The following is a 23,493-nucleotide window of genomic DNA, read 5'->3' on the forward strand; positions in this document are numbered from 1 at the left end:
GCGGGAGCTTTCGGGGAGCCGAAACGGCCCCCCCCCCCCCCACCCGGGGCAAAAAAACAAAAACCCGAAAAAAAAAAAAAAAAAAAAAAAAAAAAAAAGAAAATTACTGAGGGCCCTAAAGAGCTTCTATTTATGTGAGTTATATCTGTCAGTATTTACTGTTAGAAATGAAAACTGAGGAATTTTTAAAACATTAACTAAAAATAACAATGACAAACTCATTACACTACCATTAATAACATTTTAATTTAAAAAAAAATTGTTTTCCAAAACAAAAAAATTTAGTGAGAAGAGAGTTGCTTTTTCTTTTTCCTTCAATTTTTCTAAATCTAATGTCTGGCTTTACAGAAGATGGCTAGATTCTCATATTTGTACTTCCGCATTAATCTCTATTATACACTACTGAGAGAATGAAAATGAAAATTAAAAATAACATCTTGATATTATTATGAAAATAGCTTGGACAGAGAACCTCCTGAAAAGGTCATGAAGCCCCTCGGGGATCCTGGACCACACCTTGAGAATCTACTCTCTAGGGTGTATATACCTAGGAGAATTTCTGGATGTTAAGGCAGGCACTTGTTCAACTTTACTAGGAAATTTTGTAAAGTGGTTGTTCCAATTTATACTTCCACTAGCAGTGAATGCAAATCCTTATTGCTCTACTTCTTGGGCAGCTTTTAAATTACTGCAAATCTTGTGAGTGTGAAAGGGTACTTAATCTTTCTAGACATCTATTTTTCCTCAACATGGCCAACATCATCTTGTATGTACTGCTTCCTGTGAATTTATAGCATAAGCATGTCCTCAGCTCACTACAAATGTTCCATAAATATAATTTTAAAGGGTACATAATATTCTATGTACCATGGGTATTTTTAACTATTCCCTTAATTGCTGAATTTTTAGGTTGCTTCCTATTTTTTCTTTATAAAAGTCTGATTTCTCATTAAACTGCTGAGTTCTACACATGAAGAATCCTGTATCTATTTTGCTCAATAATGCATCCTGAGCATCTGAAACAGCTGTGCTTTGCATTAGGCACTCAACATTTACTGAATGAATTAATGACAGAACACAAGTTTCCTGAATATACACATTCATTTAAATGGGTCTCAATTTCATATACATGCTGTAGTACAGCCTCTTATATAGCTCTTTTAAGTTTAAATTAGCAAGAAATTAGCAATATAAATTTTCTTTTCACAAGAAAATCTACAGAATTTAGCCTGTGGCATCCTGCTTGGATGCCTTCTATTGATATGAATAGAACAAAGAGGTCTCAGCTGGGACCAAATCTTCCCATTTATCATATCAAATAATTACTTACTTTGGCTTTCTGGAAAAATAAACGAAAACACCCTCTTGGATCCACATTACAGTTTTTGGCCATTTCCATAATAAACTGCATTACAACAGCTTGATGTGCTATTTGTTCCATTAAAGCCCCTTTCTGAAAAAGATTTAAATGGTATGAGAAACAAATATATAAATATATTTAATTGGCATACTGATTCAAATTTTGCATTTTTAGAATATTTCTGATTTGACTCTCTTTAGTTATAAGTCAAATACTTTACAAACATATAAAGAGTATATCTTAGTTTTTTTTTTTTTAATTATTATTTGTATGTGGACCAGAATAACTAAAGGAAGACCATGCTCTGAACTTGATTTAATACCATGATTACTGTCTGGATTTTTAAAATACGACTTTCAAATTAGTTTGAAAAGGATTATAGCAATATGAAAATAAGAGAGATGGGGGTGGAGTGGGAGAGAAAGCATAGTGGAAAAGTTTCTGTAGGCTAACTGAAACAACAACAACAACAACAAAATCCCACATTAAACTCAAGTAGATCTGAAAGAAAAAAATGGTAATTTCATCTAATGACCTTCCTGCTTTCTTTTAAAGGACTTAATGTAGAAAAGAAAACAAAACAAAACATCAATAAAGTATGAAATCAGATTTCCACTAAGGTTCCCAGAAACTCAAGGTTCACATAATAATACCTTCTCAGCTTCTAGGTGAAAACACCATAAAATAAGATATTTAGCAGTTTCTTCACATACAAGGTATGGATGGTCAGACAAAAATCTCTGACTATCATCCCATCGACTCAACATACCTGTAAAAAAAAGAATTGAACCATAAGTGTCAAATATTTTCTTTCTTCCTATAAGGGAAGAAATACCAACAATTCTTAATTCATTAATCTCTCAATAGTATTTTAAAATGATTCTCTTTAAAGATAATTCATATTACCAGAGCAACAGACTATGGTAAAAGAGCAAGTGAGGGACAATACTCTTTTTTTTTTTTTTTGAGACGGAGTCTTGCTCTGTCACCCAGGCTGGAGTGCAGTGGCCGGATCTCAGCTCACTGCAAGCTCCGCCTCCCGGGTTCATGCCATTCTCCTGCCTCAGCCTCCCGAGTAGCTGGGACTACAGGCACCCGCCACCTCGCCCGGCTAGTTTTTTTTGTAATTTTTAGTAGAGATGGGGTTTCACCGTGTTAGCCAGGATGGTCTCGATCTCCTGACCTCGTGATCCGCCCGTCTCGGCCTCCCAAAGTGCTGGGATTACAGGCTTGAGCCACCGCGCCCGGCCGGGACAATACTCTTTAAAGCAATACTTAGTAGACTGGAAAAAGCTCCTAAAATAAAAGTTTTATTTCAGATAACTAATCAGGCCAGAGTTCAATATTAAAAAGTCCTGCATCCACGAATGCACGCAGTCTTGGGCAAATTGAGAGTTAGTTATGTAAGCCATTTACTCATGATGTCTTTTATAAACAAAGTCTTTTAAAAATTAGTTAAGCGTATTTGAAAATGGTTGTCATTTTGTTTCAAGATGTCAAAGAAATCCAAATACTATTTAAGTTATATCTACACTTTTATCTAAATTAGTAGGAAATTTGGTCAAAGTCAATACCACCAAGAAATCACGGAACCAGCAAAGTGTTGACTTTTTAATGTTGTCTCTACTAAAAATAGAAAAATTAGCTGGGCATGGTGGCAGGCGCCTATAATCCAGCTACTTGGAAGGCTGAGGCAAGGATTGCTTAAACCCAGGAGGCGGAGGTTGCAGCGAGCCGAGATTGCACCACTGCACTCCAGCCTGGGCGACAGAGCGAGAGACTCTGTCTCAAAGGAGATAAGCTGGACATGGTGGCACATGCTTGTAATCTCAGCACTTTTGGAGTCTGAGGCCAGAGGAATGGTGGAGTCCAGGAGTTGCAGGCCAACCTCGGCAACATAGTAAGACGCTGTCTCTACAGAAAAAGTTTAAAAATTAGCTGGGCATGGCAGTGTGCATCTGCAGTCCCAGGTACTTGGGAGGCTGAGGGGGCAGGATCACTTGGGAGCCTAGGAGCTGGAGGCTGCAGAAGGTATGATGGAACCACTGTGCTCTAGCTTGGGCAATACAGTGAGACCCCATCTCTTAAAAGGACTTAAAAAAAAAAAAAAAGGATAAAGACTGTAGCATTTTCTCATAGAGTATTCTAAGCTTTATAAAGTTATTTCCCCGATGCTTTGCATATAATGATTAGGTCACTTGAAGTTCTGAGAAACAGAATGATTATGTAAGTTACTTAAAACTACTTTTTAAAGTATAAAGAATATTGCCAGGCATGGTGTAATCCCCACTATTTGGGAGGCTGAGGTGAGAGGACAACTTGAGCCCAGATGTTGGAGGCTGCAGTGAGCTATGACCTCACCACTGCACTTCAGCCTGGGTGACAGAGCAAAACCCTACCTTTTAAAAAAGTCTAATGATTCCTGGGACTCAGATTTAAAGAAAGCACAATCCTTATTTCTTACACTTGAACCCATAAAGTAAATCCTATGAAGCAGTTTTGCCTTAGCTTTCTTACACTTCTGGAGAGGTAATATTTTCAACTCTATCTACCATCCACGATAAAGCATTGCTCCTCTTGTTTACTTCTTCATGGCAGCATTGTGACTCACTGAAATAACAAAAGCCTTATCCATTCTGATTTATTCTGCAGGAAGGATAACATGAAAGGGTTCCTGACACTTGGAGCCATGGGGAAAGGTATCACTAAATGTTAATTTTTTTTTTCTTTTTGTTGAGACGGAGTCTCGCTCTGTTGCCCAGGCTAGAGTGCAGTGACCCTATCTCAGCTCACTGCAACCTCTGCCTCCCAGGTTCAAGCGATTCTCCTGCCTCAGCCTCCTGAGAAGCTGAGATTACAGGTGTGTGCCACCACACCCAGTTAATTTTTGTACTTTTAGTAGAGACAGGGTTTCACCATGTTGGTCAGGCTGGTCTCAAACCCCTAACCTCATGATCCACCCGCCTCAGTCTCCCAAAGTGCTGAGATTACAGGTGTGAGCCACCACTCCCGGTCAAATGTTAGTATTTTTTAACTACCTATTTAATACCTGAAACAAATTAACACTTAACATTGAAAATACATTTTTTTTAAATCTGAGAAATACTATCACTTGATTTCAAAAATGCACACTGAATTAGTATGAAATTGGTAAGTTCAGTTACAGGTAGTTGATACAGACCTTTGTGGAAACAGTGTGGAATTTTATGAACAAAACAAAGACAGGTGGGGTGCAGTAGCTCACACCTGTAATCCCAGTGCTTTGGGAGGCTGAGGCAGGAGAATCACCTGAGCACAGGATTTTTATGTCAGTCTAGGCAACAAAATGAGACCTTATCTCTACACAAAAAGATAATTAGCCAGGCGTGGCGTAGTACACCTGTAGTCCCAGCTGCTTGGGAGGCTGGGGCAGGAGGATTGCTTGAGCCTAGGAAATTGAGGCTGAAGTAGCTATGATCTTGTAACTGTAATCCAGCCTGGTGACAGAAAAAGACTCTGTCTCAAAAAATAAACACATAAAGAGAATCAACAACTTAGTGGAACAGCATATACCTCAAATTACTGACATTATTTTGGAATTTGTAAACAAACTTGTATACAAATGGAGAATAACAACTTAAGATGGTGGCTGAGAACACAGACTAGAGCTAAATGGCCCAGGTTCAAATATTGGCCTCACCATTTTACTATCGTGGGCAAGTCCCTTTATAGGCCTCCATTTCCTCATCTGTAAAATAGGGCTGAAAACAGTACCTAACTCAGGATTTTTGTGACAATTAAATGCTATTAATTCATATAAAGCCCTTAGAACAGGGCCTGAGACATAGTAAATACTGGATAAATAATAAACACCCATTAAAAATGTTTATTTAGCTAATCCTTTGGTTAAGGATAATACAGTCATTTTAAACTAGCCAAACAATTTATCTGAATGCTTGGAAAACCTCATTTTGACAAGTTTAGATATTTTAATCATATGCTTTAACCTATGTATTTCCCTAGTGAACATCTAAATCTCAATCCATCATCAACCTTCATATGCCACCTGATTCCTAAAATGGTCCTGAAATACACATGTCCTTATTACTGATTTCCCTTTCCTCTTTCATTATACTTATAGAATTATTATTAATAATTAATTAATTAATTTATCTTGAGAGACAGGGTATTCCTCCATTGCCTAGGCTGGAGTACACTGGTGCAATCACAACTCATTGCAGCCTCAAACTCCCGGGCTCAAGAGATCCTCCCACCTCAGCCTCTGCAGTAGCTGAGACTACAGGTATAAGCCACCACACCCAACTAATTTCTTTTTTTTTTGTAGAGATTAGGTTTCACTGTGTTGCCCAGGCTGGTCGTGAACCCCTGGGCTCAAGTGATCCTCCAGTCTCAGTTTCTCAAAGTGCTGGGATTACAGGCATGACCACCATACCAGGCTTAGAATGATACATTTTAACAAACTGCACTAATTCATTTTAATTTCCATGTGTACTAAAAATCTCCCAGCTAGTTTGTGAATTACTTGAGGAAAGCTGTATGATCATTTCCCATATTCCTAAACTCCAGATCTCCTATATTTCCAATCATCTACCACCATATGCATTTCTACCGATATGCCTGCATATAAATCCATCTTACTTGAAACCAAACCCATACTTGTCTCTCTGCCATCCTACAGTGCCTCCTAGGCTCCATGTTACCAAATCAAGCGTTCTAGAAATTCCTGTGACATTTCCATTTCTCCCACATCAAACTGATCACCAAGTCCTGCGGTTATACTACTATGATCAGTTAATATGGTGAATCACATTAATGAGTTTTCTAACATTAAGCCATTTTGAATTCTTAGGATAAACTCTTTGAAAATTTTTTTTCGCATTATAAAAATAAAGTTTATTTATCGTGAAGAATTTTTAAAATCCAGAAAATAAAAGTTATCTGTAATTCTACCACAAGACATTATTGTTAACATTTTGAGGTATTTCCTTCCAGGCCTATTTTTGAATGACTTTTTAAAAAAACAAAATTAAGGCCCGGCATGGTGGCTCACACCTGTAATCCCAGCACTTTGAGAGGCCAAGGCAGGCGGATCATCTGAGGTCAGGAGTTCCAGACCAGCCTGGCCAAAATGGTGAAACCCCATCTCTACTAAAAATACAAAAATTAGCCAGCGTGGTGACAGGTGCCTGTAATCCCAGCTACTCGGGAGGCTGAGGCAGAAGAATTGCTTGAACCCGGGAGGCGGAGGCTGCAGTGAACAGAGATAACACCACTGCACTCCAGCCTGGGGGACAAGAGCGAGATGTCCTCTCAAAAAAAAAAAAAAAAAAATAAAAATCATATACATTTTCTATTCATTTCACTTCATATGTAAGAATGCTTTATATTAAATGTTTTTCAAAAATAAGATATTGATTTTTTTTTAAAGCAATAAACAATTACATTGAAGAGGTTGTAAATACTCATAGTCAGTACAAATGAAAAAAATCCTATCATAGTATTTGCGCAAATGTTTATAGCTCTTGGTAAAATTTCCAACACAGCTTTTAATCCTACACAGATTAAAAAAAGCTGAATCACAGCTAACTTTGGCTAAAACTGAAGATGATGTGCTCTGAAAGTTAGATGACTCAAAAAGCAGCTCTGATGATCATAAAGCCAGTGATGTCAAACATGCATATAACTTTGAATGTAACGGTTGTAAAATGTAAGAGATAAAAGGCTTTGTTTCTAAATTAATATTTTATATTTATAAAATGTGAATTACCTAAATTAATAAACTAAATACAAATGTAGAGGAAAAAATCAGATTTTAATGCTTTATACTATTCCATGATATACTGTACCATTTACTATTACGTGGTAAATTCTACCTAATTGTAAGGGTAAAAGCAGCACAAGAAAGGTAGTCAATAAATTGTATAAGGGAAAAGCTAGGAAAAACTCTGAAGAATATAAGCACAAATAAGACCACAGAGCAGCACTGGTGGGAAGGCCCTATAGCCCTACACAGCCCCCACACACACCAGGCCAATGTCATCCAAGGGTCTGGAATGCAATCCAAGTCCAGAAAGCCTCCAACTGGAAGCTTTAATTACATCTCCTATTGCAGATGTGTTTAAAAGAGTACACCAGAAGCCATTATCCTAAGCAAACTCACACAGGAACAGAAAACCAAATACCACATGTTCTCACCTATGTGGGAGCTAAATGATGAGAATACATGCACACATACAGGAAAACAACGCACACTGCAGCTTACCGAAGGGCGGAGGGTGGGAGGATCAGGAAAAATAACTACTGGATACTAGGCTTAATACCTGGATGATGAAATAATCTGTACAACAAATCCCAAGACACACGTTTACCTATGTAACAAGCCTGCACATCCTGCACATGTACCCCTGAACTTAAAACAAAAGTTAAACAACAACAAAAAACCAAAATAAAAGAGTATACCAATATAGTCATCATTTTGGTAAGCTTTCTTCTTTCATCACAATAAGCATACATCAGAAATCTTCCATCAAGCAGGTATAGCCACAAATTTTCACTGTCTTGTCTCACACTTCTATCAATTCAGTGCCATAATTCAGTCCACAGGGATTTTTATTATCTTATCATTCCCCATGACTACAAGTTGGTCCACTCTCCACTGATGGAACTTGGTAAAGCAGAAATTGCAGGTATTCCAGGTTCCTTATTAAGATTTCCAGAGTGGGAAATAAAACACGTGAAAATTTTGGGAGCCTACTACCTTAGTAACAGTCCTGGGGATCCAACATGCTGTGGCAAGAAATATATCTCCTCTGAAGTTAGAGTCAATATGCATTTCCAGTAAAAAACAGGCACAATGTGACTCCGGGAATGGCTATTGGTCTGGTTGGGTATGAAAACAGCAAGGTTCTGGTATTTATTACAAGATAGTATATTGGAAGTTCATAACACATAATGGCAAAATGATTGCTTATTAATCACCTGTGGATGTTAAGTCAGTTTTTTTCCTCAACTATCTCATTATTTGCACAACAGTTTCATAAATTCAGGGGTCACGGTGGCACAGGTTTGTGATTATGCATAGATTTGACAGTGTAGACTTTCCCCATCAAGGATGTTCTAGTATCCTAATCCAGTTTAGCCAATGAACACCTAATTTGCCAGTAGCAAAAAACATCAAAATCTCACTATGGCACAATGCACTGCAGAGATGAGCCAGCCATCAAGTAGCAGGTTGATTACCTTGGCCCCACTTCATCTCAGAGGGACTGGTAATTTCTCACTTGAACCAGCCCACTTTAGATGTGGAAGTGCCCTCCCTCCTTGCCATGCTTCTAATCAGTAATACATCTGTAGTCTTACTAAATGAATTATTCACCATACCACATTATTTTTTGACCCAGAAACTCATTTTACAGCAAAAGAAATGCAGACTGTAGGGTTCATGAAATTCACTGTTCTCACAACGAACATCACTACCCAGAAGCAGGTTTTATAAAACGCTGAAGATACATAGCACCAGATGGGTTACAACACTTTGTGATATTTGGATATTTTCCTACACAAAATTGCTTCTGAACAAGGCAGTCAGCTTACAGCAAAAGTGAAAGAACTGTTTCTCATTTACTAGGTTTCTCGTGGCTTCAAAGCAACCAACTTTCAGAGTGCCAGCTGGGTGAAAACACCTTGAGGAATGTTGTTTTACCAGATGCAGTACATGCTCTGAAAGAGCAATCAGTATGGTACTATTTTTCCTTCAACAGAAAAACATGGGCCTAGAAAGCAAGCACTGTAGGCGGGAGTGGCAATTCACATATCACAACTAAGATTCATGTGCAAATTTTTTGCCTTCTATCCTTATGACTCAAGGCTCTGCTCATTTCAAGATTTTACTATCTGTCCAAGGGAGGCCTGTGTATTCGTTTTTTTTCTATTATAAATAATACACATTGATGATATGTAGAAAAACTTTGTCTTTATTTCTTCAGGTACTGTTCTTTTAGTTAAATACAGTCTTTTTTCTTTATTTAAAATGAAAAGTATGAGCAAAGTGAATGTTTTATGAATAAATTACATAAAAGGAAGGGAAAACATTGAAAGTAATATTTATTGTATTGACATAATTGAAGCATAAACGAAATTCAAAAAATTCTGAGTAAATAAACACCAATAGGAAAAAGATTTCAAAATGCCATTTAAAAAGTTCATGAATATATTACAAATAAAAACCTTGTTTACTAAATTAACATACTACTTGGAATTTTTTTTAAAAAGTTTTTACTTTGGAATTTAAAAAAAAGTTTTAAACCTTAACTCCTAACAGTTCCTAGTAGCATTTTCATGCCAGCGGTATCATGCTGCCTATAATTCTCAGAACACACCATGCTGTTTCCTAACTGCCCGTCTCATGCTGTTGCTGTTGGCTTGCCTCCCTTATACATGAAAAACTCTTATCTGTTCCTCAAAATCAAGCTCAGATGCTGGCTTCTCTGGGAAGCCTTCACTTGTATCAAACCCCCTCTTACCCTTTTTCCCCAATAGAAAAAGCCTATTTTTCAGTTCTTTATATATACATTTCTATTACTATATTTATCTGAGTAACAGTTCAAGGATCTGCCTGAATTATAAAGCATCATATCCAAAACCTGAAAAAAAATGAATAATCTTTTAATCATAAGATAATCAGATTCCAAAGAAGCAAAGAGGAGAAAGAAAAAAGCAAAGACTAGTTGGGAAATGGAAAGAGGCTATGGAATACATAAAGTTGTCTTAGAAGGTAGTACTATATAATAATACTTTTGCTTGTCTTTACCATTTGGTTGGCTCTGTCAATTAATTTTATTTATAACCAAAAAAAATTCTACAACAAGATCTATACAGCTGTGCCAGAAGTAGCTACAAAATTGGAGTTTGCTACTTTTCTTTTTGGCTCTCTTTTTATAAGTCCGTTTTTTGCACATGTACATATGATACTAAACATTACAAAGAAGGAAACCCAAGTAGTAGACTTACCAAAATGTCTGATTTTTTGCTCATATTTTTGCATAAATGATTCTGATTTATCTTCATCCTCTGTGTCTTTTCTTTTATCTTGATTAATAAAACTCTAAGAAAAAATTTTAGAAATTTAAATCAGATTTTAAATTCTAATTGAATCTTCTTTCTCAGATACTGAATACCTAGCAATTCTTCCTGTAGACAATATTTGTGGTATAGTATCATACTGATATTACATGATTAAATTCATCTGTTAAACTATTTTTAAAAATTAAAATTTTCTTGTATGGGAGTCTTATTAATTTTGTTTAAAATGATATATGAGGTCGGGTGTGGGGGCTCACGCCTGTAATCCCAGCACTTTGGGAGGCCGAGGCGGGCGGATCACGAAGTCAGGAGTTGGAGATCAGCCTGGCCAACATACTGAAACCCCGTCTCTACTAAAAATACAAAAAATAGCTGGGCGTGGTGGCGGGTGCCTGTAATCCCAGCTACTCAGGAAGCTGAGGCAGGAGAATGGCATGGATCCAGGAGGCAGAGGTTGTAGTGAGCTGAGATCACGCCATTGCACTCTAGCCGGGCGACAGAGCAAGACTCTGTCTCACAAAAAAATACATATGATATATATGTGGATATAGGTTTATCTTAGAAATCATGCAGAAAAACAACTGAATTACCCTTTTTGGTAAGCTGAATTTCCCAATTAAAAGCAGGTATAGAAACATCCTTTATATTTTACATGAATAATTTACTTGTGCATTATTTAATTCCTGTAAGTATTTGCAACTCTTGCCTAATCTTTCAAGTTCTTGCTGGAAATAAACTCAGAAATTCAAAGCACATAAACTATATTTACTATAAATTCTTTATTAAGACATAAACCAGAAATAGACCGTTGTTGTTGCATGTCTTTTTTTTGTTTTTTTGAGATGGGGTCTTGCTCTGTCACCCAGGCTGGAGTACAGTGGCACAATCATAACTCACTGCAGCCTCAACCTCTTGGAGTCAAGTGATCCTCCCACCTTAGCCTCCAGAGTAGCTGGGACTATAGGCGTGAGCCACCATACTCAGATAATTTTTAAATTTTTTGTAGAGACGAGGTCTGGCTATGTTGCCCAGGCTAGTCTTCAACTCCTTGGTTCATGCAATCCCTTCACCTTGGCCTTCCAACGTGCTGGTATTATAGGCATGAGCCACTGTGCCTGGCCCTTTGTGGCATTTCTAATAAACTTCTTAGAAGAGACCAAACAGTTTGATTTTTAAAGTCAAGTACAAATTTCTATTAAGGAAGTACTTATTTTCAGTTAAATAAGTCATAAAATATACCAAGAATAAAGTTTGTATCTAGCTAGAAAAACTGGCAGAAGTTTCTTAGAACATTCTGTGATCGTATTTATACCCTGTTATCATCACTGCCAAAAATAAAAATTGCAAACTAGATGACTGCCAGTTTATAATCAGGAAGCACTCAAAAGTTTACATATTTCAAAATAAAAGATTTTTTCTTTATACAGTCTGCCATCTAGACCAGCACTGTCCAATAGAAATACAATCCAAGTTGCAAATGTAATTTAAAGTTTTCTATTAGCCACGTTAAAAAGCAAAAAGAAACATGACATTAATAAATTATTTTATTTATCCTAACATATCCAACCTATTATTTCAACACGTAGGCAGTACAAAATTATTAATATTTTACTTTTTTTGGCACTAAGTCATTGGAATCCGGTGTGTATTTTACACTTACAGCACATCTCAATTCAGACTAGACACATTTCAAGCACTCAATAGCACATGTGGCTAGTGGCTATCAAGTTGGATAGTGCAGATCTAGATCAGTCCTCTCAAGTCTCAAGCTCCCAGACAAAACCAGTGTAGGACTTTGAGCAAATGACTGGAACATAAAGATAGTCCTAATTAATTTGTGAGATAAATGTAGGCTATCTTAGAACCTAAGTTTAAAGAAATAATTAAAAGCAACAACAAAATGAAAATTTTTTTTTGTGACCACTGTGTTAAAGAAGAGACATCAACTTTACAAAACAAGAAATATTACTTTGAACATTTCTGGAACCTTCTGGAAGAAAAAAGTTATTTTAAATAGTTTTGGGATATAAATGCAGAACAGAAAATAACACTTAAGATGTACCCCTTAAAACAATATATACAGATATAGCAAATGACTCAGATAAAGAATGATCCCATTGTGGAGGGGGAGAAAAAGTATATGTAAATTAGTAGAGGCACAGAGAAAGTCGAGAAAGATATGACTCACTGTTAAAGTACTGATAGGGCTAGTGGCGAGGTGTGTTACTGACTGCTGTAGCAGAACTAGAGCTGGTCCAGGGAAAGGCAATTTAAAAAGCTCATGAGAGTAGGTGAAAGCAGATGCCAAGAGGACAATTAACAAGTAGGTTATGTGCTGAGAAGTCTAGAAAATAATGATGGTTAAAGATAAGGTTCATTGTGGACTTAGACAAGAATGAGCAGTCTCTCCCTGAAACTTGAGGGTGAAGTACAAATATAAAGAAGTATCACTTTACAAATTAGTAGAAAATGACTGAATTTCATTGCCCCATAGGTTACAGACTGAAGATTTAAATACTTTTTTCCTAGGTTCTACATTTCATATATTCAAAGGATTGTGGACTACACAAATGTATCTATTTGTTAAAATTTTACACTTAAGATTTGTGCATCTCAAAGTATATAAATCTTACCCAAAAATTAAACAAAAAATAACAATAAAATGCAGGAATGGGTGTAGGGGAAGGTACAGATGAAATGAAAATGGCAGAATGATGACAGTCATTGATGTGGACTGTGGGGTTTATCTGTTCACTTTGTGTATGTTGAAATTTTCCACGATGAAAGGGCTGAAAACAAGTCTAAAGTCCAAATTCACTCCTATGATACACCCATGGGCTAATTAAGGAAAATGACGACACTTGAAGGCCTCTTTCTCCCTATTCTCTGCATGTTTCAGGCCTAAAGAACACTCATAGTGGATAACATACAAAATCTACCTTTGTGGTAAAGCTAAAAGCTTTCAGCTCTGTGAACTGTGTTTCCTTCAGCCATTATGGGATAGTGAAAAAAATGAACACCAAAATATCTGTATCCATCAGCATGTTCATAGACTTCTTTATAAATGGCTCTCCAAAATAAGGCTTAATACAAACTACAATTTTTCTTTTTCTGAGACGGGGTCTCACTGTTGCCCAGGCTGGAGTGTAGTGGCGCAATCTCGGCTCACTGCAATCTCTACCTCCTGGGTTCAAGCAATCCTCGAGCCTCAGCCTCCTAAGTAGCTGGGACTACGGGCACTACAGGTACATGCCACCATACTCAGCTAATTTTTGTATTTTCTGTAGAGACGGGATTTCATCATGTCACCCAAACTGGTTTTGAACTCCTGGACTTAAGTGATCTGCCTGCCTTGGCCTCCCAAAGTGCTGGGATTACAGGCGTGGACATCTAAGCCTGGCCTATTTTTCAATAAATATCATTTTATTCCACATTTAAAACACTAGTTCATGAAGTTTTGCCTTTTATCCCCTTTTCATGCATCTGAAAATTAATCTCTAGAAACTCTAGTTTTCAAATGGAAAACTGAGGTATTAAACCCTGAAGTTTGAAAAACATGGGATTTTAAAAGTCTAAGCCTTCATTCTTAAAGGCACTGAATAAAGGATATTCAACACTTCTCATTATCTTATCTCTCCATCCCAGTCAGGAATTTCTCACATTTAAGCCACCACTAAGTTATTAAGTCACTCTACTTAGTTTTCTACTTAGTTGATTCATTTATAAAAATAAGGTAGTTGTATTAAAGGAACTCTAAAGTAGTGATAATCAATGTAGGGGGTACAAAATATGAGATGTGGAGGAAAATATTTCACAACTGATCTATTTTCCCATCGTTATAAATATCAAATTTTTGTGAATGTTTTTTAATACATGTAATATTTGTTCGGCAGTACATTTATATAAATATGTATTTCAGACTGCTCAATTAACTGCCTGGAGTCTGCAGCTCTACAACAAGAGCTTTGAGACTTTCTGACTTTCATAACTTTTCAAGCACCTTTCATAAACTGTTAAAATTGAACACTGTTTATGGGATTCTGCTGCTTTGCTACCAAATACGCACAACTGGTTTGTACAAACACTTCAGTTTTTCTTCTTTCATTATGGCTCAATACAAGGTCATACCTTATTAAAAACATCCTTGCTAATGGCATCCATGCTCCACAGACACATCTTCTCTCTTTGTACTAGAGCTTCTTCTTTCTGTCGCCACTCTTCTTCCCGTTGCCTCAGTTCTGATACTGCTGTTTGTGCTTTGGCATGCTCCTGATCCAAGGACTCAGAATTATGCAGTGCTAAGCTACCAAGTTTCTGTTGAGCTTCAGCAAGATTCCATTTGCACGCCACAGAGCTCTTTACAAACTCTTTCTGCTTTTGGCAAGCCAATTCAATTCCATGGCTATACATCTGGATAAAAACAATATTTGTAAGAAATGAAGAAAGCAATGGATGTTTGTGCAGCACAGTTCAATTTTTTTTAATTCAAAGGATTTCTGTACAATATTTTGGTATATAGTATATCCTGTGTTCTAGGTCTGCAGTCATGTTTTTATATCTTAGTCCTTGTTTCATCAACTAAATTCTAAACTGCTTTGTTAATTTATGCCTATCCCCTGACAACTAACAGCAACAAAAAGCCTGGCAACTATCACAGTGTCTTGCATAAAGCTAGTGCTTAACAAACATTTAATTAAGTCTTCATAATCCTGAACAAGCAGAATAACGAGAACAAAGCTTAAATCTAGTTCATCACTTCAATACTCAACTTGCTGACAACCAGGCCTTTATAATTTTGTTCTCCAAATTCTTCACTACAAAAAAACCTCCTTTTATCTAGAAGTAATCATTTCTTGGTTTCTATTTTCTATCTGTATTTTTCTAATCCTTGGTGATTTGAGAAGTTCTTATTGGATATTTCTATTTATAAATGATTATATCAGACAGACATCCTTTAATTTATTCCTAATCAAAATAGGCAAAGTTATATATCTATATCTATCTATCTATCTATCTATATTTTGAGATGGAGTCTCGCTCTGTCACCAGGCTAGAGTGCAAAGGTACGATCTCAGTTCACTGCAACCTCTGCCTCCGGGGTTTACATGATTTTCCTGCCTCAGCCTCCCAAGTACCTGGGACTACAGGCACATGCCACCACGCCCAGGTAATTTTTGTATTTTTAGTAGAGGCAGGGTTTCACCATGTTGGCCAGGATGGTCTCGATCTCTTGACCTTGTGATCTGTCCACCTTGGCCTCCCAAAGTGCTGGAATTACAGGCGTGAGCCACTGCACCCAGCCGCAAAGTTACATTTCTTAAAAGTAGCAATGGTCCACCCTGCTGATTGTACTAGTCAAAAGCAGTAGTAATTAGTTTTAATATTTACTTAATTACTACATGTAAAATACTGTGATAGAGATTCAATTCCCTATATTCCTTGGCTCTATAAAACAAAAGCTGAAGGCACATTCTTTATGACTTCTTAGTCAAATGTAGATCAACTTCAGAATAATTTCTCTCCAATCTATTCCCGTATCTTCATCACTATTCAAGCCCTTATAATCTCACATGTGAATTATACAAATGCTGACTCTCTTATCTCAAGCCATTCTCCACTCCACTAGACTGGAGTGATCTTTCAAACAAATGTATCTGATCTTTTTTTTCATTCTTAGCTTTGGGATAAAGGACATACTCTGTGGCATAGCCCTTCGTGGTGGCATAGCCCTTTGTGATATCATTTCCCATTACCTCTCCAGACTCAGTTCCAATTGCTCTTCTACTTGTTTGCTTATTCTTCCCTTTCCTACCCTTGTCCCTCACTTCAATTTGGCAATCCTCTTTCTTCGAGGTAACTCCTACGGAAACTCCTATCTTCATCCAGATTCTGGCAGACCCTAAACTTTTTCTTACCCAGTCTCTCCCCACCCAAGTTATGTCTATTTCTATTGTGGTGTTTTTCATACAATATCATGCTTATTTGTTTACTGACTGGTGATGGTAAACAATTCTGAGGCAAGTAGCAACCAAGGACCCTACCTCTTAGCTGAGTCTTCAGGCAAACTCAGGTTTGTACTGGGACAAATGTGGACACTGTTGCTATTCAGATGTTTTATTTGCTCATTCAGCAGGTCTGGAGCCCAGGTACTATAAACAATGTCCCTAACTAACCAAATAAAACATTTATTTTTACTTTTTGTTATCTTAGAATAGGATCAAGAATAACTGTAGAGTAGCTGTGCTTAAAACAGGGCCAGGAAAAGGAGAAAAATTAAGCTATAAAACTTATTTTGTAAGAAAAGATATAAGAAATTTTGTATACAAAACTTCTTTTGGCTGGGTTCGGTGGCTCACGCCTGTAATCCCAGCACTTTGGGAGGCCAAGGTGGGCAGATTACCTGAGGTCAGGAGTTCGAAACCAGCCTGGCCAACATGGCAAAACCCCTTCTCTACTAAAAATATTTTTAAAATTAGCTGGGCATGGCCAGGAGCGGTGGCTCACACCTATAATCCCAGCACTTCAGGAGGCCGAGGCAGGTGGATCACGAGAAGGAGATCGAGACCATTCTGGCTAACATGGTGAAACCCTGTCTCTACTAAAAATACAATAAAATTAGCCAGGCATGGTGGCGGGCGTCTGTAGTCCCAGCTACTTGGGAGGCTAAGGCAGGAGAATGGTGTGAACCCGGGAGGCAGAGGTTGCAGTGAGCCGAGACTGCGCCACCGCACTCCAGCCTGGGTGATACAGTGAGACTCCATCTCAAAAAAAAAAAAAAAAAAAAAAAAAAATTAGCTGGGCACGGTGGTGGGCACCTGTAATCCCAACTACTCAGGAGGCTGTAGCAGGAAAATCACTTGAGCCTGGGAGGCAGAGGTTACGGTAAGCCAATATTGTGCCATTGCACTCCAGCCTAGGCAACACCGCAAAACACCGTCTCAAAAAAAAAAAAAAAAAAAAAAAAGGAAAAAGAAGACAATATATCAAGAAAAGTAATATGGTTATATGGATAAACAGAAATTATCTTGCATTTTCAAATTATTTGGGAGTAAATATTCTTTTCTCAAATCAAACAATTCTAAAAATAATTTATGTTTTAATTCTCCACAAACTACCCAGACAACATTTGGTCATTTGGCAAACTATCCAACATGTATTCAGATGATTAAATAAAATATTAGGTCACATTCTAATCCATGACCATACAGAAGTTTTAGAAAGACATGAAACATGATCTGCCTTTACATTAATTGGATCTAAGAATTACATATCACATAATACATTAAGAAGTCTAGATCCCCCTTATTTGATAAAATTAAGCCAAAGCTGTTTGTTAGGATTATAAAATGTTAATTAAACATTTTATTTTTTTCCAAACATTCCAGTCCAAAAATTTAAGTCTTAAAGCCAGCAAAACCAATAAGTAGGTCTGTAATAAACACATGAACTTAGAATTAATAATCACGTTGCAAATTTTTTTTTTTTTTTTTTTTTTGAGACAGAGTTTCGCTCTTGTTGCCCAGGCTGGAGTGCAATGGTGTGATCTAGGCTCACTGCAATCTCTGCCTCCAACAATTCTCCTGCCTCAGCCTCCTGAGTAGCCAGGATCACACACACCTACCACCACACCCAGCTGATTCTGTATGCACCACCACGCCCGGTTAATTTTGTATTTTTAGTGGAGACGGGGTTTCTCCATGTTGTTCAGGCTGGTCTCGAACTCCCGACTTCAGGTGATCCACCCGCCTCAGCCTCCCAAAGCGTGGGATTATAGGCGTAAGCCACTGCACCCGACCCACTTTGCAAATTTTAATACCATTTAAAGGTAGTTTCAGACAAAGTTTTACAGTACTTCACAGGGTGGGCAGTGCAGTAGGTGGGAAAATATACTGGACTAGGAGTTGTAAGTGGGTTCTAGTTTTAACCTGGCCACTAACTAGTTATACGGTCTCAGGGAAATCACTTTTAATGAGAGAGATAAGCTTACTCACTTCTAAAAATCTTTCAGTTAAACAAATTTATAAGTGCACAAGTAAGAAATTAACATACAGATATTCCTCTAGATTACTTCTGTAATTCAACCACAATGCACTGTAATTCTTGACACCCTTTTTCCTCTTCATATGCCTTCCAAATTGACAATGGCACCTGCTGTTCACTCTTTTTTTCCTCCCTAACACATCATATGCTTATAATACATTTTGTATATAAAGATGACACTGGTGATCCAAAATTAGTGGGTGACTAATGATGGACCCATCAACTCTCATTCTATCCTCCTAAAAAATGTCTTGTAGTTCCCCAGTGACTAGCTGGCCAAAGTACAGACAGTGGTTATGAAACAGCATTTTTCTCTGTGTGAAGCCAACTAACTCTGTTAGCTGGGCATAAGACTGATAATCTCACGCTTACTGGCAAACAATTTAACTCATCCTCATTAACATCTAGCAAAATAAGTTGAGAGGAAAACTACAATTAAATCTGTTACACTCTTGGGAACCCCATTTTGCAAGAAGGCGACAGACACCTATGATCCATTGAATATATTAGTGTTTAGACTGTGATCCTGAAATATACTTCCAAAACACACAGGGATTCGGAGGAAAAAAAAAACAGGAAAAGGTGATGCGAGTATGTAAGTATCCCCTAAGATAGGTCCCTGAAAAATCCTTAGTAGTATATCACATTTGGATACGTTTCAATGGCAGGAAGGCAGGAAAGCTGGATTGAAAACACAAGTAAATACCAGGAACCTAAGAGAAGTCTGAAGGAAAAGGCAAGTATATGCGTATATATTTTCACTGGAGAATGACGTGAAGCAAAACTAAACAGTAAGGCAAAGATGGTCACGCGAATGGGAGAGGTGTACGCCAGCGTCAAAAGCGAGGTTTGAAGAATTTACTCAGTTGTCAACATGGGTTGAAATCGCATGTGAAATCTTTGTGAGGACTCGGTGTGACGTTGAACTACAATCATTCACTGTTCCTATCAACTGTGCACAAGTATGCTAGAGCCTTTAACAGAATAAAGTGCTCCGGGAAAACCTCTCGCAAGAGGACAAAGGGTCAATGTTACACCATGAGCCGCCCCAAATCTGGGTGCTGTCAGGAAGGGGAGATGGAGGAACGTCTTCCAAGGGTGAACAGCAATCAGCCAAGGTGAAAGAAAAGGTGTGCGTGGAGGTGGAGGTTGGTAATACATGGCCACCCCATCTCCAACCGAAAATGCTATAAAAGGGGTGGGATGGCATCAGGCATCAGATCCCCGGGCCCTGGCAGTGAGGTGGGTGCAGAAAAAGGCTTAGAAGAGGGTCTGGGAGACGCGGCATTCCAGGGGTTTGGGGACAGCACCACTCCATCCCTCGGCAGAACGCAGGCCCCCTCTCACCTGGGCGCCGCCGCCCGGCAGCTGCGGGCAGCGGAGAGAACTGGGGAACACGTCCAAGTCACTCTCTTCCTCAGCCTCACCCTCGGCCCGAGGGAGGCTCCAGGGTCCCGGAGGCGGCCACGGTTGCTCCATGTCCGGCTGCTCCGGGTCCTACAACCGCCCCCGGCCCTACAACTGCCACTGCCAACAGACTTGGCGTGAGTGGAACCTGCTGCCCCGAGCCAGAAGCCCAGCCGGGGGCCAGGGCCGTTACCCAGAATCCCTCTACTGGCCGCGATGCCGCTGCACACCCCGCGATAGCCTGGGCCTCGCCACCGGCGGACAGCGGAAGAAATAGTCGGCACGGTGCGTCACTTCCGGTTGGGGCGGGGCTGTGAAGGCGCGTCCCGGGCTCTTTGCGTGTAGGGGGTGGATCTACAATTGTATTCCTGTTTTAAGCACCATTCTCTTTGAGCTTTTCGGCACTGCAAACTTAACGGCTAATGGCGCTGTGGGTGGAGAAATGTTTGTCAGATAGCGTTAGGTATTGCTATCTGGTGTTCCCTATACCGAAAACGGCGGGTCCTGGCCGCCTGGAGGTACGCAGCCCAGGTGTCCACTTTGCATGTTCCTTGGAAATTGCAACTCGTTCCTTTACGTTGACATTTAAACCAGTGATTCTAAGGCAGAGTTGGGGCGGAGGGAGGAGAATTTTGAGCAAGCGGAGCCAGTTTTCCTCTCATTTCTAAATTACAGGCAACAACAGAATTCTGTGGTTGGTTGGTTGGAGGAGTACACCAAAAATAAAGTACCAGAGCGAGCACGGCTTCAAAAAAATTAGGATCAGTACCGCTAGTAGCGAACGTATAAGAAGGGCTTCCTGTATTCCTACGTATCTTGTTTAAGCCTAAAGATGTGTGCCCTCTTTATCCCCTTTTTTGGAGACGAGGCAATAGACCTAACAAGCCTGAGACCACACATTTCACAAGGAAGAGGTAGCATCCAGCCCCAGGGAGTTTAACTTCAGAACTTGCACGTTTAACAATCAGGTCTTGCTGCCTTACTCATAAAGAGACCCAAATAAAAACAACATGACGCCATTTTTTTCCATGTATTTAGATTGGCAAACTTATGAAGTCGCTTAATACCAAATGTGTACCAAGACGTAAGCAAATGATGTAAGAATGTCATTAGTGTAACCTTTTAGGAGGAGTAATTTGACAATATGAGAGGCTTGAGCGGATTGATTCAGCAATTTCACCACTAAGGAAGTATGCAACAATTATTTTTGCACCAATATCCAAGGATTTATCTACAAAGATTTTTGGCAGCAATTTTTGTGTGTGGCAAGGAAAAAAAAAAAGCATTCTGATTGTCCATCTATAGAGGAACTTAAATTACGGAATATTAATACAATGGGATATTACCCGTTTTTAAAAAAGTAAATTGTATCTAAATATCCTGATACATAAATACCTCCAAAAGGTATTGAGTTTTAAAGCAACTTGCAGAATTAAACATATGTGTATGTATACAGAGAGAGGGCAAGAGAGAGAGATGGTATTTGCGTGCATGTGGGGGTGTGTGCAGAACATTCCTGGACGATACACAAGAAACTGTTAATGATTACTTCGGGTGGGTGAGCCTAGGAAGAAAAGCTGCTGAGGACCTTTACTTTCCACATTTAGCTTCCCTGTACTGTGCTGTTTGAAATTTTTCCAATGAATGTACATTAGTAATTATAACAGTACAAGATTACTATAAAATTAATTACAAATAAAAGCTGAGAATCACTTTTGCACCTAAACCTTTTGAATTTAGGGGTGAAAGTAACAGGAGAGACTGGAAAGGGAGGAATAAAAGAAAAACATTTTTCTCTTTGCTTCCATGAAGCCACCAAGTGCTTTGAATATGCCTGGCATAAAGTAAGCCCTGTATAAACGCTAATGCTGTTGGTTTTTCTCCTACCTCTTTTACTACTTCTCCTCAGTCTTCTTCCCTTCTAGCTGACCTCTAACTTTGGAGTTCCTCATATTTTGGCCAGTGAGGAGAATTCTGTGGCTTTAAGTAACATCTGTGTATCTATAATTCTCAAATTGAAATCCAAGTCCTGACCTTACCCCTGTGCTCCAGACTCATGTCTACCCGCTGATTTGTCATCTCTTTTTGAATGGTTCATACACATCTTAAATTTAACACATCCAAACCCTTGATCTCACTCCCTTCCGCAAACTTCTGTCTTTTCTGTGTCAATCAATGGCATCACCATCCAGTCCAAAACCTAGAGTTCAGCCTTAGTTCCTCCCTCTCCTTTACCTCTCACACCAACAGCAAGTCCTGCTGTTTTTACCCCCAAATACGTCTTGAATCTATGTTCTCTCCTGCTTTACTGCATACTCCCTAGGCCAGAACACTATGATTGCTTCTCAGAACTACTGCAGTAGTCTTCCATGCTTCTGTTCCATTCTTGCTCCTTACAATCTCTTTATACTCGTCCCAGAGAGATATTTAAAAATATATATATCGTGTCTCACCCCTACTATATCAATTATATGCTTTCAATGCAAATAACTGAAACCCCAGCTAAAAGAAACCTAAACTATAAGGACATTTATTGGCTATTTAACAAAAACAATGATGCCAGGATAGGCTTAGCAGTTCAAAGATGTCATTAAAGATTCAGGTTCAGGCCAGGCGTGGTGGCCTACACCTGTAATCCCAGCACTTTGTGAGGCCAAGGCTGGTGGATCACTTGAGGCCAGGAGTTCGAGACTAGCCTGGCCAACATGGCGAAACCTTGTCTCTACTAAAAATACAAAAATTAGCCAGGCATGGTGGTGCATGCCTGTAATCCCAGCTACCCGGGAGGTGGAGTTTGCAGTAAGCTGAGATCGCACCATTGCACTCCAGCCTGGGTGACAGAGCGATACTGTGTCTCAAAAAAAAGAAAAAAAAAAAAAAGAAAGATTCAGATTCTTTCAATCCCTATCCCCCATCTCCAGCATCCTAAATCTGTTTACTTTCATTTTCAGGCTTGTTACATCATTGTTGCAGGATGGCTGCTACAGCTCTGGACATCACATCAAAATATGGCAGAAGCTAAAGCAGGAAGAGAGAGGAGGAGGCAAAACAGCTGTATTCACCTGTGATTCTCATATGAAGAATAAAGGTATTTCTCAAAATCTTTTAGTGAAATCCTTGTATCTTACTGGCCAGAACTGGCTTAAATAAATTATGATTTGTTCTCTGGAGCTGGATGCATTGCTACCTAAACAAAATTGGAGTTCTGTTAGCAAGGAGGAAGAGTTTGTGGCAGTAAGGTAGGCAATCACATTTTCTGCCATAACTGATAAAGTTCCTGTGAAACCTAGTGGCAGCCTAATTCCTAAGTGTCATTCCTGTCTTTATTTTTCTTTTTTTTTGAAATGGAGTCTTGCTCTGTCTCCCAGGCTGGAGTGCAGTGGCGCCATCTCAGCTCACTGCAACCTCCGCCTCCTGGGTTCAAGCAATTTTCCTACGGGATTACAGGTGCACGCCACCACACCCAGCTCATTTTTTGTATTTTTAGTAGAGACAGTTTTCACTATGTTGGCCAGGCTGGTCTCAAACTCCTGACCTCAGGTGATCCGTCCGCCTTGGCCTCCCAAAGTGCTGGGATTACTGGTGTGCACCACTGCACCCGGCCC

At 38.8% G+C, this 23,493-nt stretch overlaps 1 protein-coding gene and 1 long non-coding RNA gene across 3 annotated transcripts in view; one reads left to right on the top strand and one right to left on the bottom strand.

The window, feature by feature from the left end:
- The window catches only part of CDC37L1 (cell division cycle 37 like 1), a 29,116-nt gene extending 8,941 nt beyond the window's left edge, over nucleotides 1-20,175 (bottom strand). The window contains exons 1-5 of the mRNA XM_025360502.1: nucleotides 19,829-20,175; nucleotides 14,570-14,851; nucleotides 10,370-10,463; nucleotides 2,014-2,129; nucleotides 1,331-1,453 (exon numbers count right to left, since the gene is read on the bottom strand). Of these exons, the coding sequence (XP_025216287.1) occupies nucleotides 1,331-1,453; nucleotides 2,014-2,129; nucleotides 10,370-10,463; nucleotides 14,570-14,851; nucleotides 19,829-19,960 (747 nt within the window). The 5' untranslated portion in view covers nucleotides 19,961-20,175. The remainder of the gene's footprint in view (nucleotides 1-1,330; nucleotides 1,454-2,013; nucleotides 2,130-10,369; nucleotides 10,464-14,569; nucleotides 14,852-19,828) is intronic.
- A 72-nt stretch (nucleotides 20,176-20,247) lies between these two features.
- On the top strand, nucleotides 20,248-22,985 carry LOC112608618. 2 transcript variants are annotated; one of them, XR_003116018.1, is made up of 2 exons: nucleotides 20,248-20,419; nucleotides 22,840-22,985. It is a non-coding gene; the product is annotated as an uncharacterized LOC112608618 (long non-coding RNA). The 2 variants fall into 2 exon arrangements; XR_003116019.1 differs by having other exon boundaries at nucleotides 20,248-20,351.
- Nucleotides 22,986-23,493: the final 508 nt, after the last annotated feature.

Source organism: Theropithecus gelada, chromosome 15 (genome assembly GCF_003255815.1).
Source record: "Theropithecus gelada isolate Dixy chromosome 15, Tgel_1.0, whole genome shotgun sequence".
NCBI lineage: Eukaryota > Metazoa > Chordata > Mammalia > Primates > Cercopithecidae > Theropithecus > Theropithecus gelada.